Consider the following 25,944-nt stretch of genomic DNA (forward strand, 5'->3'; position numbering starts at 1 on the left):
ATATACAGGGTGTCCTAAAATTATGGTATTTCCGAGAAATGAGGGGTTCCTGAGGCGATTTGAAGTAACTTTTTCCTAAGCGAGATTGCGATCCGCGGCTTTGTTTACGAGTTATTAACGAAAAACAGTGACCAATAGGAGGTGAGACAGCCGAGCCAATGAGCGGAACTGGGTTTCGACCGCACGTTGGCTCGCCCGCGTCGCGCCGGCAGAGCTCGCCTCAGTGTTTTTCATGAATAACTCGCGAACGATGCCTTCGTCCGCTGGTTGGCTCGCCCGCGTCGTGCCGGCCGAGCTCGCCTCTCATTGGTCAGCGTTTTTCGTGAATAACTCGCGAACGATGCCTCGGAGAAGATTTTTGTAAAGAAGAAAGTTGCTTCGAATCACCTCAGGAATCCCTCATTTCCCGGAAGTACCATAATTGTGGGACACTCTGTATGTAAATGTTTGTGCCTGTATCACGATACGCGGATTAGTATACATAATCTTTGCGATAGGGAACGAAGGTTAAGATCGGCAATAGTCAACTCGCATTACACGAAACGGAGGAGCGGATATTTGTAACATCTGAAAATCGTTTTTTTTTTGTTACGCTTCGAAGTGCAAAGAATTTTTCGGACGCCGAAGGCCGCCGTTTATAATTCAAGTATGTATAGGTTAACATATTGAATCAAACGGATGGTTTTATTCGATTAAAAAAAATCAACAATTTAACCGCTCTTATTGTTTTATAGATCGATCTCTATAAACAGTTTAAAGTTTCTTCCTCTCCCGAGAAAGCCGATAAGGCTGCTGCAGCAGCGTATCGATTATGTTTGTCGAGCCGAAGACCCGAAGACGAGTCAATCGCGTCTGCGAAGAAGAGGAATTTTGTAACAAACGTTTACGTGAACGGATTACGAGGGTGAAACCACGCCGCGTGGATCGTTAACAACAATCGATCATCGGTCACAAAACAACTGGCTCCAACACTAAAACTGGCTGGTCGGTGAAAATGATTGATTTGCGCGTTCGTCTCTCGAAGCCTCTTCGATGTGTAGCAATTTATTTTTGAAGCTGTTTGGCATCGGTCTTAGACGATCCATTGTCCTGCCATGGAATTTATTTACATGGCGTTTCAATCGTACGATAATAATATAAATTAACGTCGAAATCCGTGTTCGTCGTTTTCTCTCGTTAAAATCACTATGAACACGGTACGAGATCGGCACGAGATATATGATCCAGTAGATCTTAAATTTCAACAAAATGGATTAATTATTATTATATAATTATTATATGTATATATTATTAGTTATACAATATAATATTAATTATATATTGTAATAGTAATAATATTATATATAATACAGTATTACTATAATTATTATATTATAATACAATAATATTATAACATTACTAATATTATATTATATATATCATAATATATTATATTACAATATTGTATTATTAATACAATATCAATTATACAATAATTACTATGTAATAATATTAATTTCTGTCTAAAGCGCTTGTATTTCGCTACAACTTTCACGAGCCTATATTCTGCTATTAGTTTACAACTGGAAAAAGTGCAGAAAGAAAAATCGCAGTCGCAAATGATACCATTGGTAAAATTATGTTAACGCGTGTGTCGTTCCGTGTGCCCGGTGGTCGTTGGTAGCAAAGAATCGTTTCCGGTGTAGCGGCCGGGTTAAGGACGTTCAGTGAAACTCGATGCAAAGAATAAGAATTAACGACGCATCGACCTCCGCCGCGGCGGGATCTTTTTCGTTGGTTCGGTGCTCGCGCGTTGAATGATCCCACGAAATCGTGAACTCGCGTGCGAGCAACGGCGTCGTATCCAAATCCCCATTCTCGTTTTATCAATTATTATGACACGCGAGCGTTATCCAGGATCGCGTACCGAAGATAAATGCAACCGTTGCAACGTTTTTAGTGTCGTAGTTTTCAATTATACGAGGCATAGATAATAATAGATAGAATAGATATAATAAATTATTATATTATTTTATAATTATTATTATATTAAATTTTTTTTTCTTTTTTGTCCGGCGTTTAAAGTCGCATCAACCACCAGATATATTTTTTTTAGATTACTTTAGATTATGTTTTATATAATATAAATTGTAAATAAATTTCCTCGGATAAAAAAGTTGAAGGACAAAAGTTTTTTTAATCTCTTTTCCGTCTTGCCAAGTATGTACATAATAGCAAAATTTAAGAAAAGCAATTTTTGGACATCGTCCGGTAAACTAACCCCCAATATCGACTAAAAAAAAATTCCAGTCACTTGGACCAGTTTTAACCCTTTGTACTCGAAGCCACTGTAACTGTAAATCTAAAATAATTTTTCTGACCTACGCTGTTCTCTATTTTATATGACAGAGCGCATTTTACAGGTGTGAATTGAGTCTTGTGACTTATACAACAGTTATACTTTTAACAATTTTTCAAATCTAAATTTTGTTGATGTAAGAATTATTTTGGAATGTGACATAAACATTTTTTAGTGGTGCCTCGGAGTCACCGATCGAGCGAAAAGGGTTAAAAAAGTGACCGCGTTTTGAAAGGCGCACGCTCAATTTTACGAGGACAGAGTTAACATGAACAAGTTTATCGATTATCCGCTGCAGCGAATTCGATTTCCGACGAAAGACTGGTTAAATCGTACCTTCGCGGATAACGCAAACCATAAATGGAAACGAGGTCGTACGCGTATGTAATATTTTTATGGGCGCGGGACGACCTTAAACTCAACCAGCCACGGACGAATGCAAATATACCTGTTTGTGACATGTTTTGTTAATTCGGGATCCTCGGATTCCATGGTATCACAAAGCTTCATCGTTCGGCCAGGAAAATCAGAGAGACAGAGAAAGAGAGAAAGAGAGAGAGAGAGAGAGAGAGAGAGAGAGAGAACTGGACGAATTTACGCGCCGATTTGTAAGCAATTTTATCAGTGTTTTCTTTACCTAAGAAACTCGGCTCAGCGATGGCGGACGTTGTTCTTCGACTTCGGGAAACCTAAAGTCGGAAACTGTTCTCGCTGTGGCTAATAATTAATGAATTTTATTTGAGATTTTCGGTGGACGATAAAGCGCGGGAACTTATCGTACGAATAGTTTTTAAATGATTTATCGTCTTCGATAATTTAATTCAGCTGTGTTCGACGAGTATACTCGTCATGGAGAAGTGACAGTATTTTGCGTTACGACGAGTATACTCGTCATAAAGAAATAGTAATATTCCCTGTTACGACGAGTATACTCGTCACGGAGAAGTGGCAATATTTTGGGACATGACGAGTATACTCGTCACGGAGAAATTACAGTATTTTGAGTCACGACGAATATACTCGTCACGGAGAAGTGGCAATATTTTGGGGCATGACGAGTATACTCGTCATGGAAAAGTGGCGGTATTTTGTGTCACGAGTATACTCGTCACGGAGAAATTACAATATCTTGTGTCATGACGAGTATACTCGTCACGGAGAAATTGCAGTATTTCGTGTCACGACGAGTATACTCGTCACGGTTAAATTACAGTATCTTGTGTCACGACGAGTATACTCGTCATCACTTGATTCTCGCGACACATATACAAGGTGTCCCAAAATTATGGCACTTCCGGGAAATTAGAGATTCCTGAGGTCATTCGAAGCAATTTTTTCTTTAAAATAATTTTTTCCGAAGCATGGTTAACGAATTATTAACGAAAAAGCAGTGACCAATGAGAGACGAGCTCTGCCTCGCGCCAGCCGAGCCCCCCTCTCATTGGTCACTGTTTTTCGTTAATAACTTGTAAACAAAGCCGCGGATTGCATTTTCGCCAAGAAAAAAATTACTTCAAATGATCTCATGAACCCCCCATTTCCGGATTGCGAGATATTTTTGGGACACCCTGTATAGGTGCGCGCTCTACAAAGAAGACGCCACAGAGCTCAATAGACGAAACTCGCTTATCTAGGATCGACCGAGCCGTTATAGAAGACACCGCGGTAAAATATGGTTGACAAATCGACGAGAAAAAAAAACGATGATAATGAAACGACGTAGACTCAAAGTTCGACATTTCAAAGATAGCATTTTTCACTAGAAAAAAAAGGAACTGTTTGTCGTCTTCCCGATATATGTACTCCGATAACCCTTGTCGTAACTTTTTTCTGTTTTATTTTTTTTTATAAAACGAAAAGAAAAAACGACTTTCTGAACTTTCATGTTCAGAATTATAAATAACATCGTCGGTTGAACACGATCGACCGGGCAGCGCGTTAGAAAAAGAAAAGAAACACTCGACGAAACAATGGAAGTCGTTAAACTTTCTCACGATGAACGAGAAACGTCCTTGGAGTTCCAAGGAATCAGCACATTTATCGATTCAAATCTTTTGCAGTACATTCTCTCTTATATAACTACGCAAACGTTCGTTTCCGTGACGTCAGAGGCTGCAATAGCGTGTCCGACATTTCCTTATTAATCGAGAAGTCATTGCGGAAAGTACAAAATAAGCGGTTCCAATATTATTTAAAGATCGTGTTCAGACAACGATGACGACATACATACATACGTACGTACATGCTTTTTGCTTCGGTAAGCCAAAAAAAGTCTACGCGAGCATCGGACGTAAAAGAAACAAAGAGAGGAAGCAATTTATTTATATTTAGTTGTGGCAGTAGCTTTAATACTTTTCGCTATTGTATATTTATTATTATATGTTTTAATATTATGATTATATAATGTATATATAATATAATATGATTAATATATAATTATATAATGTATATACATATAATATAATATGATTAATATAAATAATTAATAATATGTTAACCCTTATCGGACGTCAGATATTCAGGCCTAATGTATAATGTGACGTGGAATGTGACATACGTCCGATAAGGGTTAACAATATATTAGTAATATAATTAATTATATATAATAGAATATAATTTATATTTTAACATTAACTGAATGTCCTATAGAAATTGTTCACTAACACCGCGCTTTCGACATATCGTTATAAACAAATATTTACAACTCCCTCGTTAATGCCACGTAAATTCGATTCGCCAGATCATAAAATTATATATTGTCGCGCATGACTTCGATCTCAACGTCGTTTCTTTTTTTTATTACACTCGATCCGCTTTCTGAAACTGTCCGCTTGAGAAAACCAATTCGATTTGGTCTTTTTTAAACGTTAACGAGAGCAGATCATCTATCCGTCGGCTCTATTTCACACGATCGCGGCCCGTAAAATTGTTATCAATTGTTGTCCACCGTGCGGTTAGCTATTTCAACACGCTGTGCGCGAAAGAGATATTAATATTTTTTTAATTATTATATAAAATAATATTATATTATATATAATTAATGTAATAATTATGTAACATAACTCTTGTTTCATACAATTGCTGAAGAAAGTTCTCATTTCGTATAAAGAATCGCTGCCTAATTTATCACCGTTGCAATCAAACATTTAATATTAATATTTTAATATTATAGTTATATGATGTATGTATAATTAATATATAATCTATAAATTTAAGATATAATTATTTATATAATTAGAGTGTAATTATATATAATCAATATATATATAATTAATATCAAAATAATTTCGTCTAATAATTTTTGTCTAGTTTATCACCGTTGCAATCAAATATTTAATATTAATAATTTAATATTATAATTATATGATGTATATATGATTAATATACAATCTATAAATTTAATGTATTAAATTATAATTTATAAATTTAATAATATACTTATTTATATAATTAATATAATTATATATAATAAATATATGTATATAATTAATATCAAAATAATTTTGTTATATATTTGAAAAAATCCCTCCGTAAAATTCTCGTTATTATACCCGTTATCAAGATCTTATTGTCGATTCTATAAATATTAAATATTTGTTAGAAAGCCGATCTTTTCAAAATTCGCTTCTTTCAAATTTGTTAGACGCGAGTAAAGTATTATAAATCGCATAAAGATTACAAATTAAACAATATCGCTCTTCCCCCCTTCTCTCCCCTCTGTTCCTCTCTCTGAGTACCGCATACATAGTTAGAAGCGTTGGCAAAGAAATTAGAAAGAAAAAGTGAAGAAGAATTTTTCGAAACGAAAGTAAAAGGAACATGGTTTTTCGTTCGCGCGGTTCCCGTTCGCCGAGGCCTCGCGCGGGCCGACTCGGTTCTGGTCGCCGAGCATCGGAGGAAAGCCAAGAAATCCACGGCACGGAACTGGCAGCAAGGAGCAAAGCAGTCTTCGGTGGTTGAGGCCCGTGTGTTCTCGAGTGGCGCGGCTCCGTTTCAGTCGCGCGGAAGCAGCCGACCGTTGCACGTGCTTACGAATCGGCCGACAATCGCCGTCATCCATGGGTTACCAGTATCTGCGCTCCTATCTGGATACAATCTGAATTGACAACGAAAAAGTAAGTCGCACCGTTAACAACGTTTCCCAGGCTTCGACGATTTAATCGACGTGTTTCTAGCGAAAATCTGTCGTCGTCGTCGTTGTTTTCCTGTGCTCCGAAAAAATTCAACGTTAACGCATCGCTTGCCGGACAACTATTTAGACGATTATTTATTTCGACGCCGAATCTATCGATATAAAAATAACGCGCGATTGTAAATTCACGCGTTCTCGTCGCTTTTATAAAACAACACAGAGCAACAGATTTATGTTTTTATGGATATTGTATAGTCACGCGAACTTTTCGGCGCAAACAAACGTCGTATTGTCGTTAATGTTTTATTAATTAGCTCGCGTTTCATTTGTTTAATATGTTCAGTGCCGCGCGAGTCACGAATTTTTAACTAGCTTTTTGAAATTCATTTTTAACGCGATGCATTGAAGAAATTTAATGTTACTAGGATTTGTAGAATGCGAAATAGATGAACTAATATTTTCTATGATAAATTTTCACTTTCTAGATTCGGTATCATTAATTAAATGATTTTAACATGATGTTAATATTCGCTATTTGATGCGTTAACGCTAGAACTGCCAAACCAGTGCAAATGACTGGTTTCTAATTTTTTTCTCCTATGATTTTTGCTGCTGTAGAAATGTTTTTGTTGCATATTTTTATATTAACTTCTTCATTGAAGCGTATATTGTAATAATAATCGTGGGAAGTATAAATGAAAGTCATTGTTATAGTTATGAATATTATTATATATTATTATCAATTATATTAATAATATATTATGACATAATATGCTACATATTATTAATAATATATTATTTTTTATTAATATTACTATTGAAGTAATTGTTCTGAAACAATATCCTGCATTGGTCGCGTTAGGGGTTGGCAGTTCTAGCATTAAACGAAACTACTTTATACAAGCTAACATATTTGACGTTTTATCGCATCAACATCGTTGCATTCGAACACCGGTCTGCCGTGACCGGCGCTAATTTTGGAGCAACTTGCGACAGATTACGGATTCGTGGTGTCTTCTGAAAGCAAGATCGATTTGCCGTCAAGTTCGCCGTCGGATCTCGAATGGAACGAGCGTTTTTTTATTAGCTAGATCTCTGTTTAGAACAGAAAATCGATTACTAAAAATTTACTTTTGTACATTTCGTTATATACAAGTAAATGTGTCACGAGAAATTAATTAGAAATAAATGTATTATAATGTGTTAAAATTACTGAAAGTAGAAATACATTTCTCAATCATTTTAACGCATTACAACACTTTCAACATATTTCTAAAAATTTACTTTTATACATTTTGTTATATAATATATAAGTAAACGTGTTACGAGAAATTAATTAGAAATGTGTCAAAAGTATTATAATGTGTTAAAATTATTGAAAGTAGGAATACATTTTTCTTCAATTGCGCTTCCTTGCAATCGAGTTAGACAATTTCTATTATATATAACAAATATATGTATATACAATATATATAATATATAACAGATATATATATAACAAAATTTATAAATCTATAAATCAGAATCCTAAAAATCCTCGTCGCATGCTCGTTGCCTTATCTCATCTGTCAGTCTTGTAAATATTGAACACATTTTAAGAAGTGAATTTTTTCAAACTTTGTTGCGCTCGCACGCTCGATCCGCGACCCCGCGAATTATATATATTTATATATATTATATTATTACATAATTATATATAATATATAATTTAAATGTAAATATAATAATTTATATATTATATATAAAAGTTTGTTAACTTTGCGTTAACAAAACCGAAGGGAAAGAAAGATGCTCCGAAATTGTTCGAGCGTGTTTACACGCCGGTATTTCTTCGCGCGGCGCTCGACGGGAGCGGTCGAGCGGGCAGATCCGCGAAAGCTTTTAAATATAAACTGTCTTCTATTTGGGACGAGCGCAGGGACAGCCGGCTACTAGTTTTTCCTAGCGCCGTTTACACGCGTTCGCGTTCCGCGGGAAAAAGCGATCGACGGTGTTGCGCTCGCGGGACGAAATTGCCTCCAAGAAGGTGTCTCGCGGGCGCATCGACAGGCGCCCGTGTGACACACGTGTAACGACGCGTTGACGTGATGCTCCCCGTATTATCTCGTTGTCAGTGCAGATCCATCGCTCGGATCTACTTATGTATTTTGACAGTTTTATCGGGCACCGGCTTTTGATTAGAGTGACAATTCCGATAGCCAGGCTCGAATGACACTGATTAATTGGACCGTTCGCTGAAGATATTCTTCCTGGAGACCTTTCTTCGGCCACTCGAACCATTATCTCTGCGTCACGCGAGATTTATTTCATCCCTTAGCGCTGCTGACGACTTGCTCGCGTTTCCCACGGTTCGCGTTCGTTATTCTTCTTCTTCTATTATTATTATTGTTATTATTATTACTATTAGTATTTATTTTCTTCTTATTTATTTATTTTCCTCCGCTATAAAAACCATAAAGAGAAATTATTATTAATAATAGTAACATAGTATATGATAGTAAATATAAAATAATAAAATAATAGTAAATCTATTATTGTTGATACTAATATCCCTACATACCTCGGGTGTGTGGCCGCTTTGGAGGATCTTGTTGAAGATTTTCCTTTGCTGTAAAAACCAAAAAATTATTATTAATAATAGTAATATGATATATAATAGTAAATATAAAAGAATAAAATAATAGTAAATCTATTATTAGTGATAATAATATCCCTACATACCTCGGGCCGCTTTGGAAGATCTTGTTGAAGATTTTCCCTCTCTATAAAAACCAGAAAGAAATTATTATTAACAATAGTAACATAATATATGATAGTAAATATAAAAGAATGAAATAATAGTAAATCTATTATTATTAATAATAATATCCCTACATACCTCGGGAGTCTGGCCGCATTCGGGGATCTTGTTGAAGATTATCCTCCGCTATAAAAACTAAAAAAGATTATTATTATTATTAATATGCGTCCGTATATATATATATCTTCCCTATAATTTCATTTACTTCGAAATGCAACATCAACGCATGCGCCGGAAATTTATCGATAGATATCTGTGACCTCTAACACAATTATTTATAAAATTGACAGTCGGTCGAAGATCTTTGTTAATAATCTTGTGCTATACTATATGAACTTCGACGCGACGCAAAATAATCTATGATCCAAGGAAACGTCATTTTGTATCTGTCTAGCTAGTTCCATTATTTATTTACTTATTAATATTATTCATTATTATATTATATTATTTATTATTATATTATATTCAGCGCGAGAAGTTAAGATCTATCTTATTGTCTATTATATTATTATCTATTATTATTAACTATTATAATCTAGGTGCCTAAATTACGCGGAAACAATGATGTCGAGCTAGAAAAAGACTCGCATGATAAAATGTCGAAAAAACTGGAGATATTCAACGGGAAAATCTAAAAACGTTGGCGGAAAGGTGCGCCGCTAATAAAGACCGCGCGAATAAACAAACGAGACGCAACAATGTCTACGCTTATTTATAATTTCTAGAGGAAGCGAACAAACGCGAACGCGCGCGGACCATTTGTATATACATACATATATGTATATACATATATCTGTTCCGTTCTCTACGCTCTTTTATCTGCTTCCTACGCCATTTTTATCGCCGCCGTTCGTTTTGCCAGAATTGTTTCGCATTGCGCAAGGAAACTAACGTGTTTCACTAATCACGATGTTGCGAGAGAACGTTCGACAGCAACAAGCCGCGAGATCCGGGCGATTCGATTCGATTCGTCGATCTTTCGAAGGAACAAGAAGTTTCGATCGCTTCCAACGAGTCGCTGGATCGCAGTGAAATTGATCGAACGACGTCGAAGAAAAGTACACTTCCGTTCGTTAATTTGCATCCCGTTCGATCTCCCAATGCGTCTAATTCGGAAGCGGATCGCTTATTAAACTACAACTACGATCGCCGAGGCAATAAATACGAAAATATTATATCCGAAATTATTGTACAGGCGCGAAATGGGAGGTTCCTGAGATAATTTGGAAAAACTTTTTCCTTTGCGAAAATGCAATCCGCGGCTTCGTTTGCGAGTTATCAGCGAAAAACGGTGACCAATGAGAGTCGCGTACGGCTGATGCTCCGCCCTCGCGATCACTGCCGCTGCGTCACACAGCCGGCGCGACGCGGCATTGGCCGCGAGGGCGTAGCGCCGGCCGCGCTCGCTCTGCGATTGGTCCATGTTTTTCATTGATAACTCACAAATGAAGCCGCGGATCGCATTTTAGCTAAGGAAAGAGTTGCTTCAAACGATCCCAGGATTCCCATTTCCAAATTTCGAGACATTTTTGCGACATTCCTATAGTACGTTCTATAACATTCCTATTGAGCGACATCCTTATTCGGGAATCAACAGCGGTGACAATCGATCAAGAATAAAACGCGACGTAAATTATTATTAAATACCGTGGCTCGCTGTTACGCGTCTCTCTAATGTACACAGTTAATGTACACGTTCATTAACGGCGTTACAGACACTTTAATATTGTCTCTTCGTCTTCTTCGCCGCCGCCACCGTCGTCGTCGTCATTCATGGCTGTCCTATGTTTACATTCGATCTGTACACATTGCTGTAGTAATTACTGCCGTTCGCAGTTCAGTTGCTCACGGCTGGAGCGGAAGGAATCATCATCGGCGAGTGGTGGCGCGCGTACGCGCGGTGCAAATTATCATACTTTTTCCATCGTCTCTTCGAAGCAGGTGAACGTACTATTGCATCGTGATCGTTTAGCGTCCGTTCGAGTGTCGGGAAAGTTTGAAACACCTTTCGATTCGTCAACAAATGTCTGCTGAAAAATTTCGCGAACACCGGGATAATGGCACTGTTCAGAAAATGGCTGATCCTGTTCGGTTCGCTCGTATCGATGGAGTGGTTCTAAATGGCTGATTTTTTTCGTTCAATGGGCGTTCATAAATAATCGTAAAAATGAACACTCGTCGTGGTTTTCCTGCTGAGCGTTCGCGGCTAATTGCGGGCTTTAATTTTTCCTGGTTACAAATATATTGAATATTTATATTTATATTATTATATTAATATTATTTTTATATATATTATATACATTATTGATATTACTGTATATATTGTAGATATTATTATTATTATATATATAAAATACTAATAAAAATATATAAATACATATATAAATATTTATATCGAATACATATTTACTATTCAATATATGTATATTTACTCCTGTCATTTGAAACGACGGAATCGCGATTAAAGCAAAATTGATGAGTAGCAACTCGAAAAACATTGAAAACTCTTCCGACAGCTCGACAAACTCTGTTCTTCTGGAAAGTGTTAGAATCGATTAACATCGATATTCCGCGGATTCGAATTGCATCAGAGTCGACGGACAAATATTTGGACTCGAGCAATTGTGATGCGCGCGAATCGTTGGACGTGATTCATTTTCACGGACTTTAATCCGTGCAGAAATATTTCGACTCGATTGCGATGCGTAGAGAGATTGTCGGAAGTTCATTAATTTTCATGGACTTTAATCGGCAAATTGGCATCGATTTTTCAATGTCGCATACCGACGTGGAATCTCCGATCACCGGTGCAGAAATCGTCTGCAACGCGCGTGTGTAGCGTAGAACATTGTGCATAGGTGACGTGGTTCGGCAAAAAAGTTGCTGAGAAACGTAATACATACTATTTTTAAAGAACCGTGAAGAAAAAAGGAGAGGTCTTATCAGCGATAAGAAACGAACGTGTATTTAGTGTAATGTTGCAAACGTACGAAACTGTCTGAACAATGGCACTGCATATACCTTACACTGCATATATATAATATATATTTTTTTTATTTTATATTATTGCAGACACAGTAAGTAGTGCACCCTTTGTTCGAACGTCTATAAAAAGCAAAAATTTTATACCACGTTTTATAATTTTTTGCAAAAGAGATAGCTTAAATGATTAAATCTGTGATAGTTCTAACCTTAAACCTGCCGAGCAGTAAAATTGACTAAGAGTGAAATGAGATCCAATTTATTTCGATTTGTTTTCAATTTATTAATTTATTTTCGACGATGTAATTTACGCACTCATTTCCCATGAAAATATTTTCCTAAGGTGATTTGAAGCAAGTTTCTCCTTTTCAAAAAATTTCTCCGACGCACCGTTAATGAGTTATCAACAAAAAATCACTGACCAATGAGGGGCGAGCTCGCTTGGCGCTAGGCGGCCGAGCCAATCAGCGGAACTGGGCTCCGTGCGCTCGTTGGCTTGGCCGCCGCGCGCCGGCCGAGCTCGCCTCTCCATTGGTCACTGCATTTTCGTTGATAACTCGTTAACGACGCCTCGGAGACAATTTTTGTAAAGGAAAAAGTTGCTCCAAATGACCTCGGGAACCCCTCGTTTCCCGGAAATACCATAATTTTGGAACGATGACGAGTATACTCGTCGAACACAGATAACTGATCAAGTTGGCTGTAATTCGAGGCTCCGGATAATTTTTTCATTAGACGGTGCATCACGTTTATCAACGCCGTCCGACGTCTCATTTGACATCGTCGCAACGATCGCAGACATTAAGATAACAATAATCCATTATCGGCGTTGTAAATTTTGAAACGTAGTTATCCTTCGCGTTCTTGTGAACGTAACGCACCCGCGGACGCGCCGCGTCTCTTTCGCCAGCAGATAACAGCCTCGCGGAGACAAAGCAATTAGTTCCGTCCGCGAAAACGCTAATAGCATGACGTTCCGCACTTTGTGTTTCGTCGAGCGAAGTTCCGATCGAGCTCGGTTCGGTGTGTCCCGCGTTGAAAACGCGCTCGATGAAATTCTACTCGTTCGGTATTTTTTTCGGCCACGTTCGGACGCGCGATTTAAAAACTTTTTCTTTTTTTTTTAAACGCTACGCTGACGATTAGTACGAATTTCTGTACGGTAAGGTTAAATTTGGCATTTTAGACAACACTTGGACGTAGATATAATATACATTGAATAATATATAATATATATATATATAATATATTTTATATAATTATTGTATAATAATAATATATAATAATATAATAATAACGAAATATTGTGTTCGTATTATATTGTTACTGATATATGTATATATAAAAATTTAACAAAATATCATATTCGTATATTTCTATTATATACGATATTTCGTTAAGCTTTCTCTTTTTAAATATACAGGGTGACTCGGCTAAAAGAGACCAACTTACGTAATTGTAAGCTCGAAGTAACGCTTACATTTTTTACAGATATTTAAACGAAGGCCAAGAAGAAAGCTATATTTGTATATTTCTATATCAAAAATAATAGAAAAAATAGTAATATACGAAAATAATAAATAATAAATAATAAATAATAAAATAATAGAAATAATAATAAATAATAGAAAATAGTAATATATCAAAATAGGAGTATATCAAGTCAATGTTTTTATTCAAATATCGCTAGAAGTGTAAAAGTTGAACTCGAGTCTATAATTAGTCGCACTTGACTATAATTAATCGTCTTAAACGCTCTGCATACTACACATATACGCATGAGAGTTTCTTCCATGTGTGTATGTATGTGTGTGCAGCAACAATGTGTCAAATGTTGCCGAGGCGACTCCCGATCGCAAACGTCGCCTGCGATTGGTCCGGCTTCTCGCTGATCACATAGAAGCGCGCACGCGATCATGTGACCGGGGCCCACGAACGATCAGTGTGGCGCAAGATTTTCGTCGATTGTTCGACATTGATATTTGGCGATCGTCCACGACGAATGCAGACGGATTAGATCATACGTTCGGCTCGAAAATAAAATTGACAGGACAGCTGACTGCCTTCTTTTTTTCGTGAAGCCCCCTCGGAGCACCCATCGTTGGGCTACGATTAGCAAATTATCCGAACGGAATTACGTACATCTTATCGAATAGATACGGTTCGGGAACGCACGTGACGCAGACTTTATCGAATCTCGTATTTTCTTCTTTTCATATTTCTATATGGACGATCGAGTCGGATTAATTAGCGAAACCTTGTGAAAATCTTTTTCTCTCTCTTTTTTTTATCTCGGTACTATTCCGTTCGTTTTAGCGAGCCACGTGTACAGTGGCGCGAATAATTATAGACCCGAACTGCATATACATGGCATTCGTTTCGACGAGTATTATGTACAGCGGGATAAGAATAATTATGGACTCGAAGTAACATTTATAGTTTTAGTGATATTTCGGATTTTTAGTATTTATTTTTTTCTTTTTTATCAAGGTTGCTTCGAGTCTGTAATTATTCACAGCGGTGTAGGTGGCCTTCCTTTAGTTGAGACACCCTGTATATTCAGTGAAGAAAACTTGGTGAAATAATCGTATTTGACGATTATTATAAAAAAAATGTATTGTATATAAAATCTATATTATAAACAATTATATTCGCGAGGACAATTATTATTTTTATATAAAATATGAATTTAGTTAATTCGAGGGGATTGATTAAATTTATACGAATTTAAATGTTAGATCTAATTCTATTATAATATTATAAAAATCAAGATAATTTCTATAAATGATAGGATTATAAAAAAATATGTATTGTACATAAAATCTATATTATAAATAATCATATTCGCGAGGACAATTATTATTCAGCAGATTTTTATATAAAATATGATTTTAGTTAATTCGAGGGGATTGATTAAATTTATACGAATTTAAATATTATATCTAATTTTATTATAATATTATAAAGATCAAGATAATTTCTATAAATGATAGGATTATAAAAAAATATGTATTAAACATAAAAAATCTATATTATAAATAATTATATTCGCGAGAACAATTATTATTGAGCAGATTTTTATATAAAATATGAATTTAGTTAATTCGGGGAGATCGATTAAATTTATACGAATTTAAATATATTAGATTTAATTTTATTATATTTATTTATTTATTTTTAATCATTTGCAACCACGATTCGATATATACATTGATCTTAAGATTTAAAATTGATCGAATTAGTCAACATGGTCCCAGGGATTATTATAACGTTCGAACATGATTTGTCGTTAATTACAGCTCCGCGTGATTCGATGCAGCGTCCCTTTCACAACGATATTCTGCGACAGATTCCATCGAGATTCCGGCGCCGCGTACGCGGTTCACCATGGTTGAATTTCGTTCCGTCGGCCTCGCCGACTCGCATCGGAAGCGGAAAAAGGAGGGGGGGGAAGTGAGGACAACGATGTGTCTGAGCAAATATTGACAGACGATTCGGCGCTGAAGCGTTTGACATTTGAACAATCTTGGCCGGTGCATCGCGACACGCGGCAGAAACGTGCCGTTACTGCGCGCCGCCTCGTGCAATACCGGCAACTTTGTTCGCGTTGATAAACGAGCCTAGAAAAGTTTCCCCATGGTCTCCGCCTGTCAAGGCTACACAGATGTGAGAGGTAGGAAAGCGCCGCGAAAGAGCGGCTGCGAGCCAAACGAAGCTTCCCGCGGCCGGTACACGTTTTCATTGACACGCGCGTGGCTTCGACCTTATTATTTATAACAGAGTTAGGGCAGAAACTAAGCTAAACAGTCGTAACGAAACCTCGCTTAACATACCGAGGCCCAACAGCGAATGACAAGCGTTGCCTTTTTTATGAGAATTACGAGATATAATTTATTGAAATTTGTTCGCGATTTTTATAATAACGTGCGCGCAGGTAAATAAATATTTTCGACAATTTCGAATGGGACCAGCTTTTCGACTTTAATAATCATAAAATAGAAAATGTGAAGCCGGTCATTTGATCGACGTTGCTAGGTTATGTTATTTGCAAAGAATGACATTCTTAATTATTAATGCCATAAAAAGAAAGCAATGCTCTTATAGTCAGAAACAATTACACCGACACCGACAGCGAACGATATCTGCCATGTGCAATGTACAATAACAACGTATCGGGCAATCGATTTTATCTTGTCCGATTTGAAACTACAGTGAAGTTCGATACCGACGAGATAACGGCACTACGCGCGACGATAGAATCCCGAATAACCGTATTAAATCGTGTTAAATCGTATTCGATCTGTTACCTGTATTATCGGAAATATTTCAACCTTTGGCTCGACACTCGAAACTTTAAAAGATTTTAAAGCGTTTCAATGGATCCGAGCGAACGAAGACGATCGTCGTCTATCGATTCACGGTCGCAATCGATTGCAAAAGTACGTTTCTCGAGCGCGGTGCTTCTTCGTACGGGAACAGTTTCGCGCGGTGTTCCTTTCGAACGTGTCAAGTATTTTGCGCGGCAGTTCGACTCGACAACGGTCTCGCCGCGCACGGAACAGATTTTACTGTGAACTTTGCAATAATACCTGTGCAATTAATTACTGTGCGGAAATCGTACAGTTCGTCGGTACAGGTTGTGACACGCCACCCGAGCAACGCGCCCGTCCCGATGTTCGCTATTCGAGTTGTACAATGCTCCGCGACAATTAACTTCGGACGGTGTAGGGTAAGTCTAGGTATTACCGCGGTTTCTCAACGAAGGCGAACTTTGACAGTGGAAACAAGACATTTTACGCTGATAAATTGACGACTCGAGCTATAAAATATAAATATTCTTTAACTCGAGTATTTACTTTTTGCAAAATATTGCATCTCCGAAAGCGCGAATTTCGTTGAAAAGCGCAATGTAAACAAACCATACGCGTGCATATATTAACACTAGATCTACCGAACCAGTCAAAATGACTGGTTTCCGGCCTTTTATTTTGCAATTCCTGATAATACAAGAATGTTTTTGTCAGAAATTTTTACACGAACATCTTCATTCAAGAAAATATTATAATAAAAATCGTAAGAAGTTTAAGTAAATCCAATCTTGTCGTTGTTATAAAACAATATACATTGGTCACGTTTAGGGCTCGGTAATTCTAGTGTTAATGGGATTATGTATTTACTACTGCGAACGTTACGATTGTTGCGTGTCAAATACCGTGGACGTCCCGATTACCGCATGTAAAAGCGTCTTCTAGACACCGAAAACCACGAAGTCCAGATTTAAGATCATAATTGCAAGCTTCAGCACACGGTCTGTCACCTCGGAAATTCATTTTGAAGTCTGCACAAATATTTCCGTCATCCAAGTGCGAATAACGCGGCGGTTAACGCGATTTGTAACGACCGCGAGACACCGTATTTATGCGTAAAATGTTATAACATTTTACGCAAATCCGTGCTATACGACACTGATCTATTGGCAGACAATTTTGGGATACTTAACACGTCGACTGCCATGCTAAAAGTCTCGAACATTTCGTAAAATCAAAGTAATGTGTTTAGTGAAATTGAGATTGAAGAATTGAGTTGTGCGACAAGAATTATTTTTAAAAAATTAGAAATGTTATATATATATTATAATTATTACTACTATTGTAAATATTATAATCTACTATATCTTTTCAAAAATAATTATATATATTATTATTTATTATATTGTACATATTATATATTTATTATATTATATTATATTATATTTATTACGCATATATTGTGTTTTATAAATATATATATATATATATATATATATATATATATATATATATATATATTATAATCTACTATATCTCTCCAATTTTTCACAAACAATTCTTGTCACACAACTTAATTTTTCAGTCTCAATTTCATTAAGTACATTACATTTAATTTTGCAAAATGTTTGAGGATTTTTACATATTATAAATATATGTCTGCTGCAGTGAAAAAGGTTAAGACGTTGCTACTAATCCGTAGACTCGTACACCACGAACATTAAATGTTAGTTCTACGTTCGGCATTTTCCGAATGGGAGTCATTATGGTTTCAATTTACATCTCACCGCGATTCACTGCTTGCGACGTTTTTTCGCGTAAGGCGAACGGAATCGTTTGTTCCGGACGAAATTATGATTAATTATCACACTTTAGAAATCGTTAAAAATAAGTAACCCTGACATTCCTGTCTCGCTGCTGCACCGTTACAATTAATTCTTAACTAGGCGCAGTGGCGGTACTGCAGAATTAGACGCACGTGTCCCCCGGTGCCTCCTATATTTATTTAGGGCCAGAGTTGCGCTAATTCAATTACATTGTAATTCGATCACTTATTATGTATTTATATAGATCTAAAAGAAATTCAATTAATTATTGCTCATTCGGCGCAACGCGTCTGATAAATATAATTATAAATGGTAAACTGTGAATAAATAACAGTTGCATTGTAATTGTCAATACAATATAATTACAATATAATTGGAATAATATAATACAAATATAATACAATATAATTGAACAACTTTGTAATTGTAATTCCTTGAGTTATTCATCTGTAATTCTGCACAACTCTGCTTCACGGGTCAATAATTTTAACACCTGTTTTAAATTATATTGTGCACTATAAATTTTACACTTTATATTTTTATACTTTTTATTTCTTTTTATATCTTTACTTATACTTTTCACTTTATATTTTCACTTGTACTTTTTACTGTATATTTTTATTTACACTTTTTATTTTATATTTTTACTTTATATCTTTGCTTATACTTTTTATTTTATATTTTTGCTTTATATTTTATATTTTTACTTTATATTTTTAGTTATACCTTTTACTTCATATTTGTGCTTTATATTTTTACTTATATTCTCTATTTTCTACTTTTCTTTTTATTTCATATTTTTACTTTATATCTTTGCTTATACTTTTTACTTTATATTTTTACTTACACTTTTTCACTTTATATTTATACTTTACATTTTTACTTTATATTTATACTTTACATTTTTACTTACACCTTTTTACTTTATATTTACACTTCATATTTTCACTTACACTTTTTACTCTTTATTTCTTATACTTTTTATGCTTTGATCAGCAGTTTCAAATTCTGACAAATAACAAAACGTGTTCTCGTGCTTAAAATTTCGTTTTTATATGATTTTATTATTTCGTGCACAAACTCCCGCCTTATACGAGGCTAGATTAAATATATTAACCACCGATAATTGTTCAGTAGCTTACCAAAATCCGATCTCGTTGATTTCTCGTCACCCCTAAAAATTTCCGTGTCGAACAGCGGCGCGGCGTCTCGATAACGCAATACATTCGCACGCACGAAGCCGAGAGGCGGCCGGACTCGCCAATAACGAACGTAAACATTCGAACAACGATATACATACATATAGGGTGTGCTTCTTAAACGGCGTATATCGCCGGCATGGCACAGTTCCTGCTCCCGAAATAACGCGGGTTTTCTAAAACCGTCACAGTTCATACATCACTTTCTAAACTCTCCGCGAGCCGTTCAATTTAGACCGATCATCGATTTGTCTTCGAAGATGCTTGTTTCGCGTGGATATACATAGATACCAATCTTAACAACCGACTGCCGCATACCATAGCTCGATTGCCCAATGATTAAAACGTTCGTCGAGCACGTCATGGAATATGTCGTACGTTAGAATAGTGGATTTTATGGATTCGTGAGGAAAAATGTATAGAATTATTGGGTTGGCAACTAAGTAATTGCCGATTTGTTCAATGAAATAAAAAATTTCTTTTGACTTGGAATGAAGTTTAATCTGTAATGTGTATTTTCCATTTCGTTCGATGACCTTTTGCCATCTCTCTGACATCTTGAAAATTCCACGCTCGTAGAAAGTCTGATCCTTTTCGGCCAAAAACTGAGTTAAGTGAGATTTTACAGCGTCATCATCATTAAAAGTTTTATTACGAAGGGAGTTGTCTAGGGATCGATATAAGTGGTAATCCGATGGCGCGAGATCAGGGCTATATGGTGGGTGTAACATCAATTCCCAACCAATATCCATCAATTTTTGCCGAGTGGACAAAGACGTGTGCGGCCTAGCATTGTCCTGGTGGAAAATGACACCTTTACGATTGACCAATTCTGGTCACTTTTCCTTGACCGCTGCATTCAATTTGTCCAGTTGCTAACATTCACGGATAATAAAAAATAACAATAATAATAATAATAATTTTATAATATAACATTTACGGATATCATAAAAATGGGAGTGAGAGACATCTATAACAGATATCGGCAATTACTTAGTTGTCAACCCAATAGATAGAGAACTGTGGAGATGTTGGAAAGTTCGAGGATATTGTTACATTATTTTCAAGTTATTGCGATTATTAGAAAAGGAGAGACATTTTTATTTTACCGTTTTAAATCTTGTCCATTTTTCCTATCAATTTGATGCTGACGTCTTTTTTTGTAATAAATCGTTGTGGGTAATTTAAAAGTTTAAATTGTTGCGGATAATTTAAAAGTTTAAATTGTTACGGATAATTTACATGTTTAAATTGTTGCGGATAATTTAAATGTTTAAATTGATATAGGTAATTTAAATATTTAAACTGCTATGGATAATTCAAATGTTAATCGTTACGGATAATTTGAATGTTTAAATTGTTACTACACTTCGGATACATAAAAAAATCTATTTTGCTATTTATTCGCAGAAAAATCATAAATCTTTGTTCCCCGAAATGATCGTTTTGGGCTATCAACGATTTGCTCCGTGTCTCAGATGATGAATCACATCGCTGTTTTGATATTCGCGTCAGTTGAATAATGCTGAATTTGCGGCAGCGTGCAACAATCTGCTCGGACAAGGTCTAATGAATAAGCGAGATGAATCAGTGGAAATTTGCCTAGCTCGCACACACACACGTACACACACATACACACACACAGTGTGCGATTTTCTCAATTCAGCAAATTTCGTTCCTTGTACGAAAGTTGATCGCAAAGTTCACGGGAATTGTGATTGTAACGTGTAGGCAACTCCTAAAACGGGGTAGAATCGTCCGAACTTCAGGTTTGATGCATTTGCAATAGAATTGAACGAGCAAATTGAATTGAAAATAGCAAGATTTTTGGGAGGAATCTAGAGACGCTACGCCGTTCGAGTGTTAAAATAAGAGCTTATCCTAATCAAATTGTATAAATTTCAGTTGTTACGTTTTATATTAAAATTTGATTCGATCGATAATTTACCATGTGTAATTAATTAAATTAAATTTTATTCGTTCGACGCGTATATTTTGAAAAATTGTAGGGCAGAGTAAAAGTCACGCGAAATTAGAACAATATACTTATTAATGTACATGTGAATAGAAAGGACGAAATATGTATTATTATTATTATTATTATTATTATAGTATATTGTACTATAATAATACTATAGTACATTGTACTATAGTATATTGTACTATAATAATAATAATAATAATAATAATAATAATAATAATAATAATAATAATAACAATAATAATTATTATTATTATTATATATATATTCTTTCTATCGACAAGTGTATTGACAAATAAGTCGCGCAATTTTCTATACAATATTAACATTAATTCACACAGCAAATGCTCATCAAATTCTCGTGCACGGCCGCGCAATTTTTCCTCGCCTCTTTTAACTACCATCGAAACACGCATCGACAAAAAAACAATCGCAAAAGTCTCGCGATTAAAACGCATAAAAACGTCGCTGGTTCAAAGGCCAAAGAATCGCTTTGCTTTCGACCGAAACCCAAAAAACACGGGGAATTCCAGCTTGCCAATTTATTTCAACCAAAAAACCATCGATAACGAGCCGAGCTGATCGAGTTGGAGGAACAAGGGACAGCCGCGAATCTCGGCGAGCCGAAACATCGGTAACCGTGGAAAATTTCAGTTAATTAGAAACACTTGTCGGGCGGGCGTCGAGGCGGTGCGCGACTGCGAAATCGCGCGAGCCAATAGGCGCAGACTAAATCTAGCCGTGTCGGTGCCTTCTGGCTTCTTCCTGGTGCACGTGGTCGCGAACCGCGAATTCCTGAGGTCCGAGCAGGGCGCCGCGTTATCGGGGAGGTCTCGAAGCCGCGAGGCGTCGCGGCAGCGACAACGGCGGCGCGGCGGCACCGCCGTCGAAACTTTCGACGCAAGAAATATCTGGCATTGGCTATTTTCGAGTGGGCGCCCGTTTATACGCGTGTATGGGCATAGGTCGTGACCAATCGGGCCGGTCCGCGTGTCGCACGACACACGAATTATTTATAATCCTGTGTCGCTGTTTTTGTTGGACGGCTACCCGAACGAGACACAGCCGCCGAACCACGTGCGCGCTCTAGGAGGATTCTTGCTCGGACGACTGATCGATCGCGATCGGCGCGACGCGTCGCGTCCCGCGCGCAGGCGAAAGGAGAATAATGAACTTGGCCACCGGAAATCGCGGATTATGCAACCGTTTTGCTATTGCGAAAACGTGTGCGTAGGCTGAGGGTCCTGATTACCGGCTCGTTAGGTAAAAATTCGCTTCTTCTTGCATTTCGTGTTTTCTTAGTTTTCTGATTATACGAGTCAGTGTTTTCAGAACGTCGAAGACTTCAATTTTCTATGAAATTCGTGATAAGTCTTGAATATTTCTAAGTTGTTTTTCGTGCATTTGAGAAATGTATTTATGCCGAATGAACTTTCCGATTATGGGATGTGACACGGTGCATGGACATAGTCAGTATTTCTGTAAATTTGTAGGTTATGCATGACAAGAGTTTAAGAACGTGTGCCAGTTATATTTGTACTGCAGTGTTTATACTAAAATTGTACAAGGAATGTTACAATCTATACTTTCTTTTTTATAGAATAAAATTTTTATAAAATCAAATGATTTTTGCAATACGAAAGCACTGTTCTAGTCGACTGAATGCTAACTATTTAAAATTACGACCATTCGCATAAATTCGATTATTTAACCATATCCTTACAATATACCTTTTAATAATTATTTTTAATTTACGAATTTACGAACACATGTTACGAACAAATGTTTTGTGTGGAAAACGCTTGCTGGCAAATGCTTCCATTAGAGGATATTTACCAGCGAAGGTTATAGGAGTTAATAATGTGTGTTTGCACGCTATCGAAATAATTGAGGTTTATCGCATATGTTACCAAAGAAAATTGCAATACTTATTGCTAAAGATAACCGCAATTATTATTAGACCGCGGATCTTTATGCAAGGTAATTGTTTACAACGATTGTAAGAAACGGTAATTCGATGAAATAGAAAGTATAATAATATATAATATACAATAATAATTATATATAGTATATAATAATAATAATAATAAATCCTAAATAATAATCCCAAAATTATGGTATTTCCGGAAAATAATGGGTTCTTGAGGTCATTTGAAGTAACTTTTTCCTTAGCGAAAATATTCTACGAGACTTTGTTTACGAGTTGTTAACGAGAAACGCTGACCAATGAGAGGCGAGCTCGCCTAGCGCTAGTCGATCTCTCCTCTCTCATTGGTCACTATTTCTCGTTAATAACTCGTAAACGAAGCCGCGGATTGCAATTTCGCTAAGGAAAAAGTTGTTTCGAATAATCTCAGGAACCCCTCATTTCCCAAAAGTACCATAATTTTGGAACAGTCTGTATATAATATATAATAATATAGAATAATAATAATTATTATATTATTGTATTATAAACTCGTCCTTACGCCAACAAGATTTTAGATATCCTAATCGAGCAACGCGATTTATCGGTTGAGAGAAAAATCACGCGAACGTCGACAGATCGATATTAATATATTGATAATATATTAATTATTATTCTCCCATAGAGAACCGAAGCATACTCCGGATCCCGTTTCATTGCGCGATTTTGCTGTTCATTGAATTGAAATGGTAATTTATTCGTTGAAATGATCCACGCTGGCGTAACAGAGACCATGAACGGTTCACAATAACGGTTGTCGCAAGCGTACCGAGAAACATCATTCGTGCTAAGAAGCACATTAAAGGGGTAATTGAGTTAAAAGCATAATTCGTGCCCTTTGACATTGTAATCAGCCAAATAAATCGCTGTGAATCGAAGAATGGCCCACTAATTTATAATTGCAACCCTATTCTTCTCTCTGCTACTTGTTAGCGGCACGATCTTTTTATTTCCCTTTCCTGTTATTTTGAATTGATGCTAAATATCCCCCCCCCCCCCAAGCGTTCGCTTCTCATGGTACTCTATTTCAAACAGATGCGCTTAATCCTTTGCACTCGAGTGGTGACTCTGAGACACCGCTAGAATTTGTTACATCACGTTCTAAGATAATTTTTACATTAACAAAGTTTAGATTTAAGGAAATTGTTAAAAGTGTAACCATTGTGTAAGTCGCAAGACTCAATTTCGCATACATAAAATGCACTTTGTTATATGAAATGAAACTACTGGAAGTCAGAAAAATTATTTTAGATTGTAAAGGGTTAATACTTTTGACGTCGTCGTATCTTCCGCCATCTAGATTGCAAGATATTTTGAAATTTTAAGAAACCAAAGTTTATTTGTAATAAACTGTGATAAATTAAATTTGTCTGAATTGTTCACTGTGACACACTGATAAATTAAATTTTCTTAAACTCTTCGTCGCAACGCTATGATAAATGAAACGCGTCAGAATTGTTCGTTCGAGCACTGTAATAAATTAACCCTTTCCACTTGAATGGCGACTCCAAGGCGCCATTGAAAATTGTCACGTCACGTTTCGAAATAATTTTATCAATCAAATTTGTTCATATCTGAAAAACTGTTGTCGCATCTGTCACAAAATTCAATTTCTAACGTATAAAATGCATTAAGTTAAATAAAATGGAAATGCAGTGGGCCAGAAAAGCCGTATCAAATTTTGCGTTAATTTGGCTTCGAGTGCAAAGGGTTAAATGTGTCATAATCTGCAGAAGAACGTTCGCAAAAATTTGCACCAAATTTGTGCGACGTCGGATAAAGGGATGAATATTGGAAGAAATCGAGAGTTCGAAAAATGACGAGCGAGGTTAAATTTAGAACCGCCGTCTGTTCATGGGGCACGAGAGATCACGACACGTGGAAAAAATTGTTTTACTTTGTAGGTTATATAACGTTTATCCGGATAAGCGCGTCGCGCGTGGGCCGTAATCACGAATTAGTGTTGTAACACCTAAACCGGTTGCCGGTCCTTTTCGATTCGCACGAATGACACCTGGTACAATTGAGCGCTTCCTCGTTACGAAATTCACGACCTTGCGCGACGAAACGATTAGCAGACGTCGAACGCGTCTCGTCGTGTTACTTGTAACATGACGGAATGGCAACTAAATATACCGAATGTTACAACGTTCCCGTGGCGCTCGCTAATGGAACGCCGGCGGACTACATTTCCGATATTTATGCAACAGTTTGGCGGGAACCCGTTCGTCGAGATCGAATCGATAGGTTATGTCAATCCCTTTTTCTTTTAGTCAGAGTTTCATCCGAAACCCTCTGTCGGCTCATTTGCAGGCTTTATGCACATTTTATTAGCCAAGGCAAGGCTAACGCCACGTTTAGCTAACGCCACGTGCTCCTTAGGGTAGCATAACCTTACATTTTCCCTTTCTTT

General features: G+C 36.5%; 1 protein-coding gene and 2 long non-coding RNA genes across 7 annotated transcripts in view; 2 read left to right on the forward strand and 1 right to left on the reverse strand.

The window, feature by feature from the left end:
* Positions 1-239: 239 nt before the first annotated feature.
* On the forward strand, positions 240-2,161 carry LOC143262934 (uncharacterized). The gene is made up of 3 exons (XR_013036551.1): positions 240-435; positions 498-646; positions 735-2,161. It is a non-coding gene; the product is annotated as an uncharacterized LOC143262934 (long non-coding RNA).
* A 4,111-nt stretch (positions 2,162-6,272) lies between these two features.
* LOC143262930 (proton-coupled amino acid transporter-like protein acs) overlaps positions 6,273-25,944 on the forward strand; it is a 58,730-nt gene continuing 39,058 nt past the window's right edge. For 3 of the 5 annotated variants that reach the window (XM_076528285.1, XM_076528286.1, XM_076528289.1), the window contains exon 1: positions 11,029-11,211. In XM_076528285.1, coding sequence (XP_076384400.1) covers positions 11,044-11,211 — 168 coding nt within the window. In that variant the 5' untranslated portion in view covers positions 11,029-11,043. Of the gene's footprint in view, positions 6,454-11,028; positions 11,212-16,909; positions 16,982-25,944 lie in introns of those variants that run through there. The other 2 variants (XM_076528288.1, XM_076528287.1) reach the window with 2 other exon arrangements.
* LOC143262935 (uncharacterized) lies at positions 8,037-9,406 on the reverse strand. The gene is made up of 4 exons (XR_013036552.1): positions 9,349-9,406; positions 9,192-9,232; positions 9,031-9,078; positions 8,037-8,912 (listed from the first exon to the last, which is right to left on the reverse strand). It is a non-coding gene; the product is annotated as an uncharacterized LOC143262935 (long non-coding RNA).

Source organism: Megalopta genalis, unplaced genomic scaffold (assembly GCF_051020955.1).
Source record: "Megalopta genalis isolate 19385.01 unplaced genomic scaffold, iyMegGena1_principal scaffold0250, whole genome shotgun sequence".
NCBI classification, from domain to species: domain Eukaryota; kingdom Metazoa; phylum Arthropoda; class Insecta; order Hymenoptera; family Halictidae; genus Megalopta; species Megalopta genalis.